The sequence below is a fragment of the Polistes fuscatus genome, unplaced genomic scaffold, assembly GCF_010416935.1.
Source record: "Polistes fuscatus isolate 324 unplaced genomic scaffold, CU_Pfus_HIC Scaffold5, whole genome shotgun sequence".
NCBI lineage: Eukaryota > Metazoa > Arthropoda > Insecta > Hymenoptera > Vespidae > Polistes > Polistes fuscatus.
Genome location: NW_025113129.1, coordinates 12,058,598 through 12,076,467, shown reverse-complemented (window position 1 = coordinate 12,076,467; position 17,870 = coordinate 12,058,598). Strand labels below are relative to the sequence as shown.

The window sequence follows — 17,870 nt, the reverse complement described above, 5'->3', positions numbered from 1 at the left end:
GAAGCATTCCCGGACGACCCTTTGCGAATGGCGAAATATTTCGACGAAGAAACGAATGAACGAACGAACGAACGAAACGAAACGAAACGAACGAATGAATGTGTCAAGGTATTACGAGTTTCTCCATTGATTTCGCCGAAAAACGACGCGCGTTTCGCGAAACGACAAACGCTATTACCCTGGGTGAAACGACGACGACGACGAAGACGACGACGAGGATGAGGACGAGGACGAGGACGAGGACGAACGGTGATTGGACTTTGTTCCGAAGTTACGAAAAATAATCGACCATTTCCAGGTAGCCTCACAGTACCCCGGAGAACAATTTCTCTGGGATTTCCGACGTACGCCAAACGAGCCTTGAGACCCACCCTCCCTTCCTCCCGTTCCCTCTTTCCCATATTACCGATCCGACCTCTCTTCTTCGACGAAATATCTGTGGTGGGACCTTAATTCTCTGAAAAGCCGGCTTACGGATTGCACCGCGCAATGATCCTCCAGTTAACGTGATTTCAACGAGAACGATCCACCAGTCCCCGGGCTGTTCATCACGCAAGCTCCAAAGAGTTCGCAGCAGCGACGGCACCACCTCCCGTAGAGAAAATGTATGAAGTCCTCCAAATCTTTCCCGTGCTTAGCCATTTATCATTCCTTACCGTGACGCCATCTTACTCTCAGAAGAATCCGCAAGAAAACGAATCTCTTTTCCTTTTCTCTTTCCTTCCTTCGTTCGTTCGTTCGTTCGTTCGTTCGTTCATCTATTCTCGACGCAGATCCCCCCCCGTTCACCTCTCGCGCAGTCTAACAACCGAAGAAGAAAATCTTTCCTCATAATTTCATATCACTAGTATCACGTGATCGGGATACATTTTATTTTGTTTGATTTTTTTGGAAAGGAAACGTCGATATTCGAGAGAAACACAACGAAAAGAGTAACGGAAACAAAAGCAAGCAAGCAAGCAAACAGGCAGGCAGAATAAGGAAAAAGTAGGGGCCAGTGGTGGCAGCAGCCAGCCGGTTCCTCGCTTAATTATACTTGAGCGAATTAACTAATTACCTTTTTCTCCTTTCTCTTCCCAGTTTACCCCCTTCCTTTCCCTTTCTACTATTCTTCTCGCTTCAACTTAGCCAACCGAGCCGAGGAAGTCCGTCTGGTACAGTTCCTCGGTCGATATTTCTGTCCGCTTTCATCGTAACTATAGCAACGAGGATTTGCAAGGAGATTCACCGAACATCTCGTTCGAATGAAGATTTACTTTTTTTCTTTTTTTCTTTTTTTTTCTTTCTTTCTTTCTTTCTTTTTTTTCATTTTAATTTTTAACCTCCTTTTCCCCCGTAACGACGTGAAAAAGAAAATCCCCCGTTCGTTTGTAACAGTCCGTACGCGCTCGGGGAGAAAGCTAATTCTTCGTGCGAACTGACCTTACCTCTTCTTTGATTTTTTCCCTTTGACACCGTTAAGAAGAATAATTGATATCGATTTTTTTCAAAGAAAATGACGACTACGACGTCTGCCGCTAATCACCAAAAAAATCTTCCAACTATCGTAAAAGTATTAAAATCGTTGAGATAAAGCGTATCTTTCCATCGAAAAGAAAAAAAAACAGAAAAAGATAAAGAATAACTCGGTACGAACATTTTAAAAATACGCACGTTAGAGACTCGCGTTAATTTTTGAAGAAGAAAAAGTAAATGTTCTATCGTAAACGATCGGAAAACATATTAAATCGAACCACGACGGTGCATCTCCTATTCGATATTATTTAAAACCTTATGAAATTCGTGGCTTCGTTCGAAAACGAATGATCGTAGCAAAAAGGGAATTATAATATCACGGTATCTATGCTGGTAATGTTGATAATAATTATCAGGGATATCGAACGTTTAAGTATACACAATATACGATATTCGAGAAATTGAACCGTGCTCTGGATTTAATTAGCTCGGGAAATAGGGATTGCTCTCTCTCTCTCTCTCTCTCTTTCTTTTTCTTTTTATGGTAAAAGTTCACGACACTTTTCATTGAAAACCGCTTCATATCTGGAGCAGAAAGGCCAACGTGCCGACGGACCATACCATTCCGAATAACATCATACAAACCGTGTCACGATTAATTAAATTCCTCTCGAGGAAGTTTTCCGAACGGTGACTACTCCTCCTTTTCGAGGAGGATGAAGAAGAGGGATGAGTGGGGAGGTAAATAGCGAAGAGAAAGTCATCGGTATTCGACGACCGAAATTGTCGGAGTTCATTAGAATCAAGTAGAAGACACGACACCGAATCGAAAATAGTTTAACGCCTAATTTAAGCTTTAACTTATAACTATCGTGTAAGTACCTACTTATAGAAACAGGAATGCCATTTTTTATAATTTAACAGAGTATTCAAGACAAATATGAAAGAATGATAACAAATCTTAAGATTTTCGACTAGTACTATAACACAGTTCGTGGTTTCAAATTCTTTTGATTGAAAACACTTTGCTGCCACGACGACGGTTTGAATCTACGTTTCCCTAACAACGATGTCGATCAAACTGTACTAAAAATCGAGGTATATCAAAATGTTGTGTTTCTTTGAACAAGGAAATAAAGAGAGAGAGAGAGAGAGAGAGAGAAACGTTTATCTTACTTTATACATATATTTATTTATTTAGTTATTTATTTAGTTATTTATTTATTTATTTATTTATTTCGCGGAGTATAAGGATAGATTAAAGTCCGTGCAAAACTTGTAAATTCAAATAACGTAGATCAGATAACCGTGTACGCGACATACATGATGCTTTCCATCTTCTCGTACGTACGGAATCTTTCTAGGAATCTTTCTTGAGGAATCTTTCCGATCGCAAACGAAGATAGCAAGGAATCTCGGTCTTCGGAAAATTATTGCTTACACGTTAGTGGCACGTAAACTAGTACGAACGAATAATGAATGAAGCGATTGCTTGTAGAATTGAAAGAGAGAGAGAGAGAGAGAGAGAGGGAGAGAGGGAAAGAAAGAGGAAAGAATGAAACGAATTTTAAGAATTTATCTAGGTCGATGATAATCCTTATACGATACGTATTAAAAGAATATTTGCTAATTGATTTGAAGTATTGAATTTTTTCGAATTAAAACGTATAAAATATTGACTCCCGTATATTTGTATTTTTTTCCCCTTCTTTTTCTTCTTTCTTCTTTTGCGAGACGACAAGGCAATCGATCTAATTATTAAATACCTTCGTTTCATTTATATTTAACGTATAGAAATAAAATAAAATAAAAATAACATCGATAGAAAAATTGTTTTATATCTCTTCTTATAATTAAAAAGAATATAATATACAATGATAAAGAAAAAAATTTCTCCCTCCGATTAATTTTCCATAAACATATTACAAAGAAATGATTGATTTTAAAAGCAAACAATCTTATACACTCTGATACGATTTTATTCATATTAAAATAATTAATCTCCCACTACTCATGTGTTAGAAATTAAAGTCAAATCGAATCGCAGTACAAATTTAATTGTTTGTATTACATTTCGTTAGATCGATAACGCCTAGGATCGTCCCTGTGTGGTCGTAGGTGAAAAAAGAGAATTAAAAAAAAAGAAAAAAAGGAAAGTAAAGGAAAAAGAAGAGCTAACATCAAAGGTACTCTTTTAATTCCATTTGTATCTCTCGTCGGATGTTGGATGAGAGTGAGTGGATGTTGCTGGCTCTACCTCTGCCTCTGCCTTTAGCGTCGATAAAACGTCGCACCGTGTAACGTTGCTGCTCATGAGCTTGGTGAATACTGAATGTAACGTGAATGTAACGTGAATGTAATGCCGTAGATGCATAGCGCCGGCGTTATATGAGATGGCCAGAGAGAGGAGGATACACACAACACCAGTTTAAGTCAAAAGTGTAAAAGCTTACGCTTTACGACCGATTTCATTCCTTTCCCTTTTATCTACTATGAGAAACCCACGTGTGTTGCACACGGGTCACGGCACGTTTTAAACTTAACTCCTCCTCCTCTTCCTCTTCTTCCTCCTCCTCCTCCTCCTCCTACTCGTCGTGTACGAACGGCAGACGAACTCTCTCGTAGTACAAACGTTCAACGTTCTTCTTCTCTTGGGAATAGATTCTAGAATTGGACCTAGATCCGATTTGGATCAGAAACGAATCTATGTGTCGTATACAGGATTCCCACTGGACGCCGTAATTGGAGCGTATATATACTCCAGAGAAGGTCTAACGCTATTATTTGTCTATAATGTCGATAACACAAACTGTTTTTTCAATGTTTATCAAATAACCATTATCGTTCGCAATCTAAAACTGCAAAGTCTGTAGACGTAAGGAGTCATCATCGATTTTCTATTTTATATAAACGTTATACGTCCTCGGTTTTAATATAATCTGTATATATTACAATTAAAATGTAATCATAATTTTATATATTTTTTTGTCAGTGTAATAATATCGTATAAATATATATATGTATGTTAGAATTAATTTGAAAAATCCTTTAATATTCCTGTTATTCAATTATTTTTTTAGTATCGAAATCAGTATTTCAATTAAAATGAAAATAATATTAAGTTACATTTGATTAAATGTTACATCGAATATTAAACAATTTCAATCAGATATTACATTAATTGAAAATTTTCAATTGAAAGTCACGACTGGTCAGGAACGTTAAAACGATAGAAAATATTAGTAGAGTACCGTACCGTGTTCGATTTATCTTAATTGATTGTTAATTAATCGAAAGAAATGTATATTATAATTTAAAAGCACGAAGTATAAAGCTCGATGTACCGTTCTCTTCGAAATCTAACAGCAAACTGAATTGTTTTCCTCTACGAAAGGCTGATAAAATTCTCTTGACAAAAATAAGTTGTTTAATAAACACTCGGTTTCACTATTCATAGATCAATATTTCGTATTATCGACAATAAGTCAATTTTCCTAGAAAGGTCAGACTATTCGTATACTTTTAAGTAATAACTTTAATCGATCGATATTTTCCGTAATATTAAAATATGTTTCTCGTTAAGAGAATAAATTTTCGAAGTAATCTCGTCAGGAAATGAAATTTCAATATTTCAAGTACGTATATGTATAATAAACATCAAATTTTATCAATGTATTGTACAATACAATGATCTAAATGTTTATATAAAATTTGTTCCTAAAAAATAATTACAATTAATTATTTCTTATACAATTAAACGTATACACATACACATAATACATATCTTTATTAAAACTCATTTCAGTGAATAGAATACAATCGAATAATTTCTTTCCTTCGACAAATGAGCCGTCGTTTGAACAACGATCCAAAACAAATAGCAGTCAGTTTCAATTTGATCACTAATGCCTTTCAAGACGCGCATGTAACACGGAGCATTAATTTCTGTTTAGTAACGAACCGATATAGAACACGGTCAACACCCATTCGCAGAGCCGATGATCTCGTGAATGCATTCGTGCGCATGCCTACGATTTCCACCCTCGTGAATGTATATATAGGAGAGCCAACACGCATTTCACTCTCCTACCACGTCAAACCACCCCATCCGTAAATGCGTATACACGTGAATATATGAACACATATGCATACCTGCATAGATATATATATGTGTGTACATACATGCACACAGAGATACATCGAGCCTAGGCAAAACGAGGTCCAGCTATCATGGCGCTTTTATGAGACTTCCGGCAAAGTTCGTAGCTCTCTGCATTATGTCACGTTAAAACATACTTTCGTGCGATAAAAGAAAGGCGCACCGACGTGCTTTTGAAACTGACGTAAATACTAATTACTTTCGCGGCACGGTAACGCTGCTGCGACTGTACGAGCACAAGTGTGCGAGAGAGGCGTTTTCGCTTTGCGAAAAAAGAGAGAGAGAGAGAGACATATATAAACCGAGTACGAGAAAGAGATAGAGAAAAGAGTGAGAACGAACGACGGACAAGGGAAAAGAAATAAAAATACACGAAAAAAAAAAATGAAAGAAAGAAAACGCAAAAGTACACGCTTCCCTTCCTTTTTATCAAAGTAATGTATTTACATTCTCATAGGTGTGTATATATATAGAGTTACATACGTATAGATATATAAATATATATGCATTTATGTACATATTATGTTAAGATACGTGGGATTACGTGTTTTTACGTAAGCCATGCGTATTCTAACGAACGGATCTTTGATTTATGAGCGCAATAATTCCTTTTAATAGACAGGTAAATAAGCACTAAAGTGCTACGGAAAATAGGAATGAAATATGTTTCTTTAAACGAATGGCATCGTACACGCGTACCCTCAGGTAATCTTCCACGGTGCGAATTCGTGAGGATTATGTAATAAGAAACAAAGCTTCGTTGATAAATCCGTGGTACGAGGAAATTTATATACATGTATTTTCTATTCGGCACGATTCGAAGTATCTCGACGATTTTTTTTCGAATTATTTGTCAAAAGTATTGCAGACTTTCCTTCTCTTTCTCTTTTTATCTTTCTCCTTCATCATTTCTTTTTTATCTTTACGTTGAGCATTTAGAACGGTAATAGAACGCATCGTACGATGTCCTACAGGTTGTTCATTATTCCAAAAGCATTGTTCGATATAAACGTGCCGATTTCGTTAGTCGAGCTGTGTTGGCCCACGGCCAAAACGTTTACACGCCATAGAAACATGAACGTTACACAGAACTTCCAAGACCTGACCGAGAGAACGTTATCGCTCGAAGACGCGTTTCTTGTTCTTTTATCGAGTAAAAAAAAAATTCTATATAAAATATATTATAAGACTTAAAAAAAAAGTGGAAAATATGTTTCCCGATGTTTCTACGTTTAAACATCGTAATCGTATAAAGTCGTAAAACTTTAGTCCGAAGTCTTGGAATACCTTAAGAAGGAAAATATGTTTACGAGCTACTACGAGCTAAAGAAGAAAGATCGTAGAAACATTTTAATAATCATTTATATAAAAAAGAAAATAAAAGAAAAGAAAAGAAAAGAGAAAATAAATTAAAAAGAAGTATTAAAAAATGTTTAATTGGCAAAGTAACCATGGACGAAAGTAAAATCTTGGCAATTTGTCAAGAGAAATGGCCTCTTCGTATGAGTTACTGCGATCTAGTAAAGATTACATACGTACACCGGTACGTATCTTAATTCGATGAAATTGATGCCTCTATACCATCTTTCCATCTTCGTTAAGGGATACGCTGAAAGGGAAAAGTGAGAAAGAGAGAAAGAAAGAGAGAGAGAGAGAGAAAGAAAAATAAAAGTATCAAATAGAAAGAGATAGAATGTGAAACGAGAGAAGAGTAGTTTCGTTCGTTCTTCTACTTATAAATGTATGATATCTCGAGTAGTCGGATTAACTCTTACGTTCGTAAATGAAAAATATTCGTTTCTCTTTCTTTCTCACTATCATTCTCGATGTATCATTAAGGTAAGTCGAGAACCAATCAAGCCGAGTATAGTACCATATATATATATATATATATACCCAACCAACGTTCTTCACTAGGAAGATCCGCTTCGAGCTCTAACATAAGTAGGTACGTACAAGGACACGAATGCTCGCACAGTAGTCAAAGTTAATTCTCCGATTTTCCCTTTCTTCGTTCTCCCGTTTATATATATATATATTTTTTCTTCTTCTTCTTCTCTTATTTCGCGATATTCCTGTGGCATGCCTGACATTCCTACCTATATCCACCTATACCTATTAAGGATGCAAAATGCGGTAATTTCGCATGGTAATTACTGGGGTCGGCACGAAAGTAATGCCTTTGAATAGTGGGGGGCTGGTAACATCGTGGTGTGTGCCTCTGGCTCTGCCTATTCTGTTACTTTAAAATTACCCTATTGGACGACGCCTGTAAGCGCCTCCGCGTTTTTCAAATGAACGTTTCAACGCCGGTCGAACTGGCTAATTGCCGGACTCGAGTTAGCTCGATGTATTTCTATCTTTCTTCTCTCATTCTCCATTTCTTTCTCTACACCTTCTCTTGCTCCCCGATATACCTGTTAATCACTACGTGTGGTCTAATATCCCGATGGGTACCGTTAACCGACGATCAGCGAGGAAGACAAAGTCAAAGAACTCAACCTACAGAGGCTCGACCTTTCTCTCTTACCGCGTAAGATAAAACTAATATTAAAAAATAAAAAAGAAAGAAAAAGAAAAAGGTAGGTATGCTTTAAGAAAACAGTTAACAACTTAACGATCTATTCAATATTTCAACGAGTACAATCGAGATAAAAGAAATATCGATACACTATACCAAATGAAACTACGTTGCGGAATGAACATATAAGATGACCAATATACATACGTATTTATGTAACACCTTCCAACCCAGATAACTCACCGAATGATATGGGACTCTCTGCCTGGAATCGCTCATGTGTCAATCACTCTACGTGTTTTCTCGGCGTAAGTTTACACGCCGTTGCACGCCAATCTTCGAAATGAAACTACCTACCGTCGTTCGGTCTATTCTCGATGCGGCCTGTTTCCCGAACGAGATGGGTGAAACGTTCAAAAAAAAAAGAAATAAAAAGAAAAAAAAAAGATAAAAAAAAAGGGAAAAAGAAATCGAGGAGAAAACTCGGGACTCGATGGTTGAATAAAATAGAAAAAAGAAAAAAAACGTCTATGATACGAATGCGTGTAACATACAATTGAAAAAAAAAAAACATTTAACAACGTTTTGATCAATCTATACAAACTCGATTATTAGATTTTTGATAAATCCACAAACAACGTTGCAGTATGCATGTTGCACCGTTGTCCCTTGGAGTCAACGTCAAGATTATAAACGACGATATTAAATATGCCAGTGGCTATGCTTGGAATCAAAGAGAATCTTGAAACAAGTTTAAGGATATCGCTTTGGAATACAAGGTATCAAATAATACACGATGTTTGAAGTAGAACACTATCGGCCAATCTCTATCTACTTCAACCTGATATTATAATATTTATCCACTTACTTTATTTTCCTATCATTTTTTATTCTTCTCTTAATCGTTTTATCTTTAATGCACTCTCTCTCTCTCTCTCTCTCTATACATATACATATATTAACAGTAATGTACATATCTCTTTTCTTATCATTCTCCCTCTCTCTCTCTCTCTCTCTCTCACATACGCACTTTATTATGTAACCCGACGAATAAATACGTTGCGTAACTGTTCCGGGGGGAGAGAGGGAGTAGGAGGAGGAGGAGGAGGGGGTGGGGGAGGGAATGGGGTACAAATTAGATCCGACGCTCAAAAGCACGGCTTTGTGTATCGCGTGAAGTAGAATTACACAGTGGTACGCGAATAGTTCCACGTTGAGGTAGACGCGCACGACGTTCATTAGAAGTTTTAATGTAACTTCTACCTCCCACCATCGGTCGTCTACTGTAAAGTGTATCAACCGTGGAGGAGTCGTAGGGCTACAAGGAACGCATTAGAGTTGCATGTAAATGAGAGAACCGTAGAAATCCTATCATTTTTTTCCTACGAAAAAGTTTCTTTTAACGAAGTACCTACCTACCCGACCTTTCCTAATTTTTTAATTTCTTTTATGTTTTTTTTTTTTCTATTTTTTTTTTTTTTTTTCGTCACTTTTTTCATCGCAGAAGAAAAATATAAGGTCACGCGTTACGTTAATGAAGGTTCATCTGAACGTAAGTGGATATTAACGAGTTAAAAATCGACTCGAGTGGAGAAATATTTTCTTTCCTTCTTTCTTTCTTTCTTTCTTTCTTTCTTTCTTTCTCTCGTTCGATAGTCGAAGGCTTTGTAGAGTTTCGATGACGATCGCGCTCCCACGATACTTTATCACGGTGCTTTATACACTCGCGGCACTTTGAAGAGACCTTGTCAGGATAACGAGACGTTCTAGAGAAAAAGAAAGAGAGAAAGAGAGAGAGAGAGAGAGAGAGGAAGATAGATAGAACGAGAAAGGGGAAAACCTTAATCACGAATAAAGCAAGATTTTTCCTTTCCATCGTAATCGATCATCATTTCCTCATTTCCTGTTTTTATAAAAACTAATAAAATACATTTAACATCCCCGACCTGTAAGCACTTCGATTACTGGATAACTAAAAGAAAAAAAAGATACTTATTAAGTGCGAAAACGTGTAATATTCTCCATCTATAAAGATAAAGACAGATGATCGAATGTTTCGTAGAGTATAAAACTATACGACGTGTATCCCTTACTTTATAAATAAACTCGTGTTCTTATTAAAACATACACTTCTCGTAAATACACGCTAATAAATCTTAACGTAAAACATGTAAAAGAAAAATGGTTATTATATCTACGTAATACGAAATTCTCGTGAAGTTTCAACATAGTCGGCATGGTCGATCAAAAAAGCGTTTTCGACGGCCGTATCATGCCGTATCATGGTGGAAAAAGAAAGAAAATAAAAAAAAAGGGACGCAAAGAAAAGATTGGAAAGTTTTGTTAAAAGAAAAGAAAAAGAGTTGAAACTTCAGAGCGTGACATCAGATCACTTACCTTAACCCGAAGATCATTGAGGGTCCATACCCTGCTGGCGAAGTCGTTGGAAGCTCCAAGGATGAGGGTACCCGTCGAATCAAAGTCAACCGACATTACACCGGCGTTGCTACCGACGAGCACTCCCTTACATTCGGACGTGCCTGAAACAAAAGTTTCGTATCGAGGTCATACGTCTCATTCTCCTTCCCGAGAACAGACAGACAGTCCCTTTACCCTGGCTAATTAAATTTACGCTCACTCGCCCTAATTGCTTACGGACGATGAGAAAACCAGATGAGAAAATAAAGAGAATGCTAGAGGGTGGAATGGACTGAACGGTGGGTGGGAGGGAGAGGTTCAGGGGAGAGCTGGAGGAGGAGGAGGAGGAGAGAAAGAGACGGATATATGGATAGGTGGACAGCTCGATGGGTAGATAAATGAATCGAGTGCGCACAAAAGCCAATTAACGAAGTTGAAAAAAATGGGAAAAAGAAAAAAGGAAGGAAGGAAGGAAAGAAGGATGGTGGAAAAGGAAATACGACGAAGGTGGAAGCAAACGTCCGAGGAAGTCGTATATTTCGTTCTCGCAAAACGAGGAAAGGAAATAGGTCTTATACATAGACATATGTATATATATATGTATATATATGTATAGGTAATACTAAAGCGTGTATAAGCCGTACAATAAGTACAGATGCTTCATCCAATTTGCAACGCGGCGAGGGGATTATCGCGAGGTGCGGCGCATTATATCCGAGCCCGGTCGCACTTCGCAAAAGCGTTTCGCAGGAGGACGCGGAGAAACGGTTTCAATGGCAGCCAGGCCGACGGCTTTTAATAGGCATCCCTATGGCGAAAGAGAGCCGAGGTATACACAACGGCTATACGCTATACAAGGTAACCTGTTGATTCGTTAACATACTTCATTAAGTGGATGGAATAGAGAAACCCCTCCGGAAGAATGTCGCGAAGCAACTCGACGACGCGTTTCCGAAACTTCTGCGACGTTCTTGCTATTTCAATGAATGCGTACACTGTATATTATCATTTTTTTATCTAATCTATCTAATCTATCTAACAAAAATTTTGCAAAAGATTTAGAGGAGAAGTGATCTCGTTCGATTATACTGGTAAAAATTATCGATTGCCGGTTTAATTACGAGTAAACGTATTAGCAAACTGTTACGCTAACATTTGATAATAATTAATCCAACGTTGGATCAATCTTTTTATATCGAGAAAATTATGTTGAGGTCTCGATCACACTTTTACGCTTGAGAGAACTCGTAATTGCCGAGAGGCTTTGAATATTTAAAACGGGGAAAAAAATTATACGGATATACTGCGAATTCGTGTGTACGTATCAGTTTTCACCCTTTTGACTTATCGTCGTTTTTCTTAACACGTGCATCTTCATTAATCAAATGAGCGTTTCAATGTTCGTGTCTATAAACGTTACCGCGTTTATAAAGATACGGAAGATGATAGAAAGTGTTCACGTAAAATGTAAAGGTAAATGAGTATGCAAAGGGCAAAGTGTATTATTGATATTCTTGCCTAAACGTTTATGCAAAAACTTTTACAGAGAAGAGAGGTTATCCAATTACCTTTAATTATACTCCACAGTTTCACCTTCCTGTCCGCTCCACCGGTGGCCAGGATTCTGTCGACTGGAGACCATTTTACAGCGTACACTTCTCCCTCGTGAGCATTCTGGAAGGGTTATAAATACTTGGCGTATAAATTTTAAAGAATTCATGCATACATTACGCACGAATAAACGTTAAACTAACAAAAACAAAAACAAATAACGGAGTGGGGGTAGGGGGGATTCTTTTTCGAAACAAATTCTTTCTATTCGGTCGAGTCAAACGTGGAAAATTAAAAACTTCTACCTTTTGTTTTGCAATCTACATTCCGCCATAATAACGAGTAAGTTGATGTAATTGTTAAAAATAATATATTCGTTTGAATCCTACTGAAATTTTTCGTTAAAAAAAAACAATATAATAATTAAAACTTTACAAATATTAAAGAAAATATGGCGGAAATTTTTAATTCGACACAATTAAGTTTCATTAAGTACTGATAATTATTTCTAATTTGTTCCAATTAAAATACGTAAAATGTAAAAATAAAATTCGTTCACTTAATATTCCTTGAAAATTTGTAACCGTAAACCCTTCTAAAAACTACGCATGATAATTAAGCAAAAATTATAATATTAATATTAATATTATCTCTCATAAAACTTTATTTACATCGCAATCTATACAATATCAAATATCATAATAATTTCCAATGAAAAATGAAAATTATAGATAATTTACTAATAAAAATAGTGTCGAAAAATCTAATCGTAATCGTTTAATTTTCGGACTATAGTTCTATATTGCGCAAAACAGTTGGTAATTACTTATATTTTAAATTTATATGGACTGAGCACTTTTAAGTAGGGGTTGGAAATGGTTATGATGATCGATAAAAAATATAATAATTGTTACGAATATGAGAATTTTCGCCCATATCAGTTTGGATTCTATAGAACCGATATAGGATCAAATAATAACAATTATAAAATCTCTAAATGGAAACAATATGATATCGATTCTAGAAAACTATAATCGAAACCGATATGGATGAGAGTTGTTATATTTATAACAATTATAACATTTTTTCAGTGCTCATAATTGTTTCAATCAGAATTGATATGTATAACAGTTTGGAACAGTTTTTTTCGGAAACGTTTCAACTCCCGCTTTTAAATTCCATATCTTTCAAAGAAAGTAATCTTGAAACTAGATATAACATTATTTTCCAATATATTTAAAGCTTGAAACTAAATCTGTTTAATTTCAAGAGAAAAGCATTTGTAACATTATATTAAGTAATACATATTACAATATACTCTTCATAATTCTAGAATACATTTGTATATGTCGCTTCACTATGTTACGCTATACAAAATAAATCAGAACATTAAGCTAATAAAACTAGAATCTGTAAAATACAAAAATATATTATGCTTTTTGGCATAATTCATAATAAATAAAAAATGTAACTAGAAAATCTTATAGATATTATAAATTTTTAAGAAAAAACATTTCGAAATAAGAAAAGTTTACGGTTATCAACAAACTTTTTATCATCTATATATATATATGGAAAACAATATTTAAAAAAATTATTGCTTCCGAATTTCATCGATATAATATTATTTTCTCATGCAAATTGAAAGACCTATCCTATAGCAAAAATGTATCATGCGTAAATAAGAAATACAACGATAATAAAATGCATACCACATTAAAATATCAATTTGAAAAATGAACTTTGTGCCACATAACAGCATATATGTATATATATTGACAGAGTTTGTTGAGTATTGATTAGTATAACAAGATTCTTATACTAATCAATTTCTATGAACAAATAATTATTTGCTTACTTTGTTTGATGCAGATTAAATCTTAATAAATAAGATTACAAATCTTTTATTCTTAAACTTCTAAGAAAAATATTTATTTAAAGGAAAAATGCATGTATCAGATAATGTGCGATATAAAATATGCACATATCAAGTATGATACAACAAACATAGCTAGAACAAATGGCATAAATGTTTTTACTAAATAATATGTTAATAAATAGTCAGAATATACAGAATATACTCTTAAAATAAAATTTGAAAATTTTAAATAAAAATATGAAACAAACGAAGACAAAATACTTGAAATTAATCACGAAAATTAGCAGTTCGTATTAACATTGATATTGTGATTTAAAAACAAGTATTTATAATTGCATAATACTTTGCTTTCATTATTTATGGCATGCATTCTTTGATAATAATATCAATATAAAATTCAATAGTAAATAGCCATATGAACTAAAATTCTTATGATTATAATAATGCATAAATAATTAGTATTTTAAGTACAAATCAACGTACAAATGAGACGGACACTTTTGTTGGTACTGTAGTAGGAAGACCAGCAACACCTTCTTTTAAACTCGATCTATCAGGACTAACAGGTCGTGTATCACGAGCAGCATCCTCTAACTCTTTTTGCATTTTTGCTTGTCGTTTTCTGTAAAATAACATAGAAGATTAGATTTAATAACATTAAGATAAGATTTTCATTTAAATATGATCAATATATATTTTGGACACATCAAAAAACGATAACAAAAACGCAAAGTTTACAAACAAATTGTATATTGTAATTACCACACCATTTTTCTTATAATTTGATTGAAGTTTTTTAAAAACTTATAAATATATGTGTATATATATATATATGTATGTGTATGTATACGTACATACGAATCACAAGCAAACTGTATATTGAGAGAGAGAGAGAGAGAGAGAGAGAGCCAAGCATTTAATTATTAGATTTTTTTCCTAATATTTCTTAGTAATTTTTCCCAAGTTAGTAGCTTTAAAAGTATTACTGCGGAAACGCATTTATATACTTATATTTTATATACACACAATTATTAGATTATTACCCACAAAGGTAAATATTCCATAACTTTTCAACACATTTCATATCAGTAAATATCTTTTCAAGTTTGTTTATGATCACCTAAGATATATATATAATAAGAATTATATTAAATAATTATTTTCCTTATACTAGAGGAATTGATACGTACAACAATGCAATATGCAAATTGCAATATAATAAATAAAATTAAAGGAAAAATTATTTGCAGATAAAGTATATTTGTGCAAGAAAACAAATTTATGTAATACATACATAATTTCAAAAAAGTATTCGAATGTTCGCTATTTAAACTTTAAATAATAACTTAAATCTAATATACATATATATTTCTATTATTTAAGATATTAATGGCGATCGTTCGAATATTTTCGTAAGCCATTGTACATACATTGGAATAATTATAAACATTCATAACATAATACTTTTAAGCTAGTGGCCTTTTAAGCTATTTAGCAAAAAGCTTAACATGTTTCACTTCATTTCATTGAACTTACCCAAATTTAGATATGGTATTCATCAAAAAGGCTGTTGGACTGGTAAAACTCTCACTGAAAAGAAAATTTCAAACAGTGGAAAATGCTAATCTAAAAAGCTCTGAAAAAACTAAATGATGTTTTTCTGTGAAAGCCCCATTATTTTAAATATTATTATCGTTGTATTAATACTAATCAAAAAATAAATACTATCCACAAAAGTTTATCATAGTTCAAATATTACATTAAAAAAGCAAAGCAGAATAGTTAGTTTAGCAATAAACAAAAATTTGTGGCGCAGGCAAGATAATCGGTGCAATAAATATAATAATATATATATATATATAGTACAAATATTACAAAAAAGCAATATGTATTACACTAAATTTCTCTCCACTTGATTTCTATTTTGTATTTCATATTATATGTTCAATATAAAGAATATAAAAAATACAACTCCATTATACTATAAATTTACTTTTCTTACATACCTTATCTCTTACAACATAGACATAAAATCTCTTCATTGAATTACTTCAAACAAACTTGAAAAGTTTTAAAATTGGAAAATATTTTAATACAGTATATTATTTGTCTATTATATTATAAAAGATGGTAAAATTTTATGCATGCATTATCAGAATCACAAAGCATTCAAGATTAATATTTAATATGAAAATTTCAAAAAAGATATAAACAAAATAAATAATTACAAGTGGGAGTAATGCATATAGTATCAACATATTTACAAATAAGTATCTCTAAATTTGATAAAAATATTCGTCAAAATATATCTTTTTATTTCTAAACTATGATACTGTAATTGTAATAAATAAATATGAATATTACATGAGTGGTAACATAATAAAGTTACTCACTTTAAAAAATTATCATTTTCTTCGTTCATTTTCTCTGCATCTCTTGCTTTGTATTTAATCAACCGTTCTACCAATTGACGATTCTCTTCCTACAAAAATTTTAAGACATATATAATATTATTTCAATAAAGTTAATAAAATATGTTTACGCTCTAAACATACTTGTGATTTTCTAAGTTTATCTTCCAAAGATGCAAAAGCAAGTTGCAAAGCTTGATGTTCATCTTTAAGCATTTGATTTATACTCTCATATTCTCTTTCTCTAGCTAGATATTTTGCTATATCTGAGCGTAATAGGCTGTTAGTTTCCTTACATTCCGCAAGACTAAAAAAGAAAATTTGTTATACTTATAACGATTATTGTAACTTATTAGAAGAAAACATATACTATTTTGTACTATTAAGAAATAACCGTAAGGTTAACAGGATTGACAAAATTCAACGGATACCTTGCTTCTTTAGCGTGTAGTTCTTTTATCATTTCTTGCATTTTCTTATTAAGATCTACAATTTGTTGCATATGTTCTCCATTTTTCTTGTGTAATGCGGTTAATTCTTCAGTTTGTTTCAGGCGTGCTTCGTTAACTGAACTGACACTCGGTCCTGGGCTGTTGCAACTTTCACGTCTTAAATTTTCATTCGATATTGTCAACTGCATATTTTGACAACGTAGTGTATTTACGTTTTCAAATAATCTATTATCTATTAAAAAAAATCATCGTTAATCATACAAATATAGTTTTATTATATACATTAATAGTTAAGGTAGAGATGTAGAAAGAACAGATGATTTTTACATGAAATTTTAATTAAGAATCCTTTCAAACATTAACATATTGAAGTCTACATTACAATAATATATGTTTCTACAAAGTAGAGTACAGATAAAAAACAGAATATGCTATTATTTTACATAATTATTAAATCAAAATGATGCTTACGTAAAGTGATGAGATCAGAAAAACAAAATGTTTCAATCCTGTTCCTTTCGCGAAGCTGTGAAATAATGTTTTTCCTCCAATTATTGTCATTTCTGGACATATATGACGATTCCAACTCGTGAGTTGCCATTTTCTCTTGAATATACCCTTTGATTTAATCTTAATCAATTCAGTTTAATAAAACTTTGATAATGATAAAATAATGAAAAAAAAAAAAGTTATAGAAAATATTTTGGCTATCTTCACTCCATAACGCATTGAATTTTATTCGCGAAAAACTGTCAATCATTCACTATAAAATTGTATGTGAATATTCAAACGCTGTAATTGTTTAAATAACTCATTACAACGTTATGACATTTCAATAATATCACGGTAAAAGATTTTAATTACGAAAACAACTACCCTAACCTAAGATACCAAACACTAGACACCTATACTGAATTTTAACGAATATCGAGAGATACGATGCAAGCGCTCTACGACGACAAGTCGATATATCGAATTACAAGATACACGTGCTCTACCCAATAAACTGTCGATAAAGTAAATA

General features: G+C 33.5%; 1 protein-coding gene and 1 long non-coding RNA gene across 4 annotated transcripts in view; one reads left to right on the top strand and one right to left on the bottom strand.

Annotated features, from left to right (window-relative positions):
- LOC122522561 overlaps positions 1 to 12,643 on the top strand; it is a 59,003-nt gene extending 46,360 nt beyond the window's left edge. For both annotated transcript variants that reach the window (XR_006305098.1, XR_006305099.1), the window contains one exon: positions 12,141 to 12,643. This is a non-coding gene — a long non-coding RNA (uncharacterized LOC122522561). The remainder of the gene's footprint in view (positions 1 to 12,140) is intronic.
- The window catches only part of LOC122522559 (autophagy-related protein 16-1), a 374,631-nt gene extending 356,840 nt beyond the window's left edge, over positions 1 to 17,791 (bottom strand). The window contains exons 1-8 of one of the 2 annotated variants that reach the window (XM_043643748.1): positions 17,318 to 17,791; positions 16,826 to 17,078; positions 16,539 to 16,701; positions 16,377 to 16,465; positions 15,520 to 15,573; positions 14,467 to 14,605; positions 12,122 to 12,227; positions 10,533 to 10,675 (exon numbers count right to left, since the gene is read on the bottom strand). In XM_043643748.1, the coding sequence (XP_043499683.1) occupies positions 10,533 to 10,675; positions 12,122 to 12,227; positions 14,467 to 14,605; positions 15,520 to 15,573; positions 16,377 to 16,465; positions 16,539 to 16,701; positions 16,826 to 17,078; positions 17,318 to 17,447 (1,077 nt within the window). In that variant the 5' untranslated portion in view covers positions 17,448 to 17,791. The remainder of the gene's footprint in view (positions 1 to 10,532; positions 10,676 to 12,121; positions 12,228 to 14,466; positions 14,606 to 15,519; positions 15,574 to 16,376; positions 16,466 to 16,538; positions 16,702 to 16,825; positions 17,079 to 17,317) is intronic. The other variant, XM_043643749.1, reaches the window with a different exon arrangement.
- Between the last annotated feature and the right edge of the window lie 79 nt (positions 17,792 to 17,870).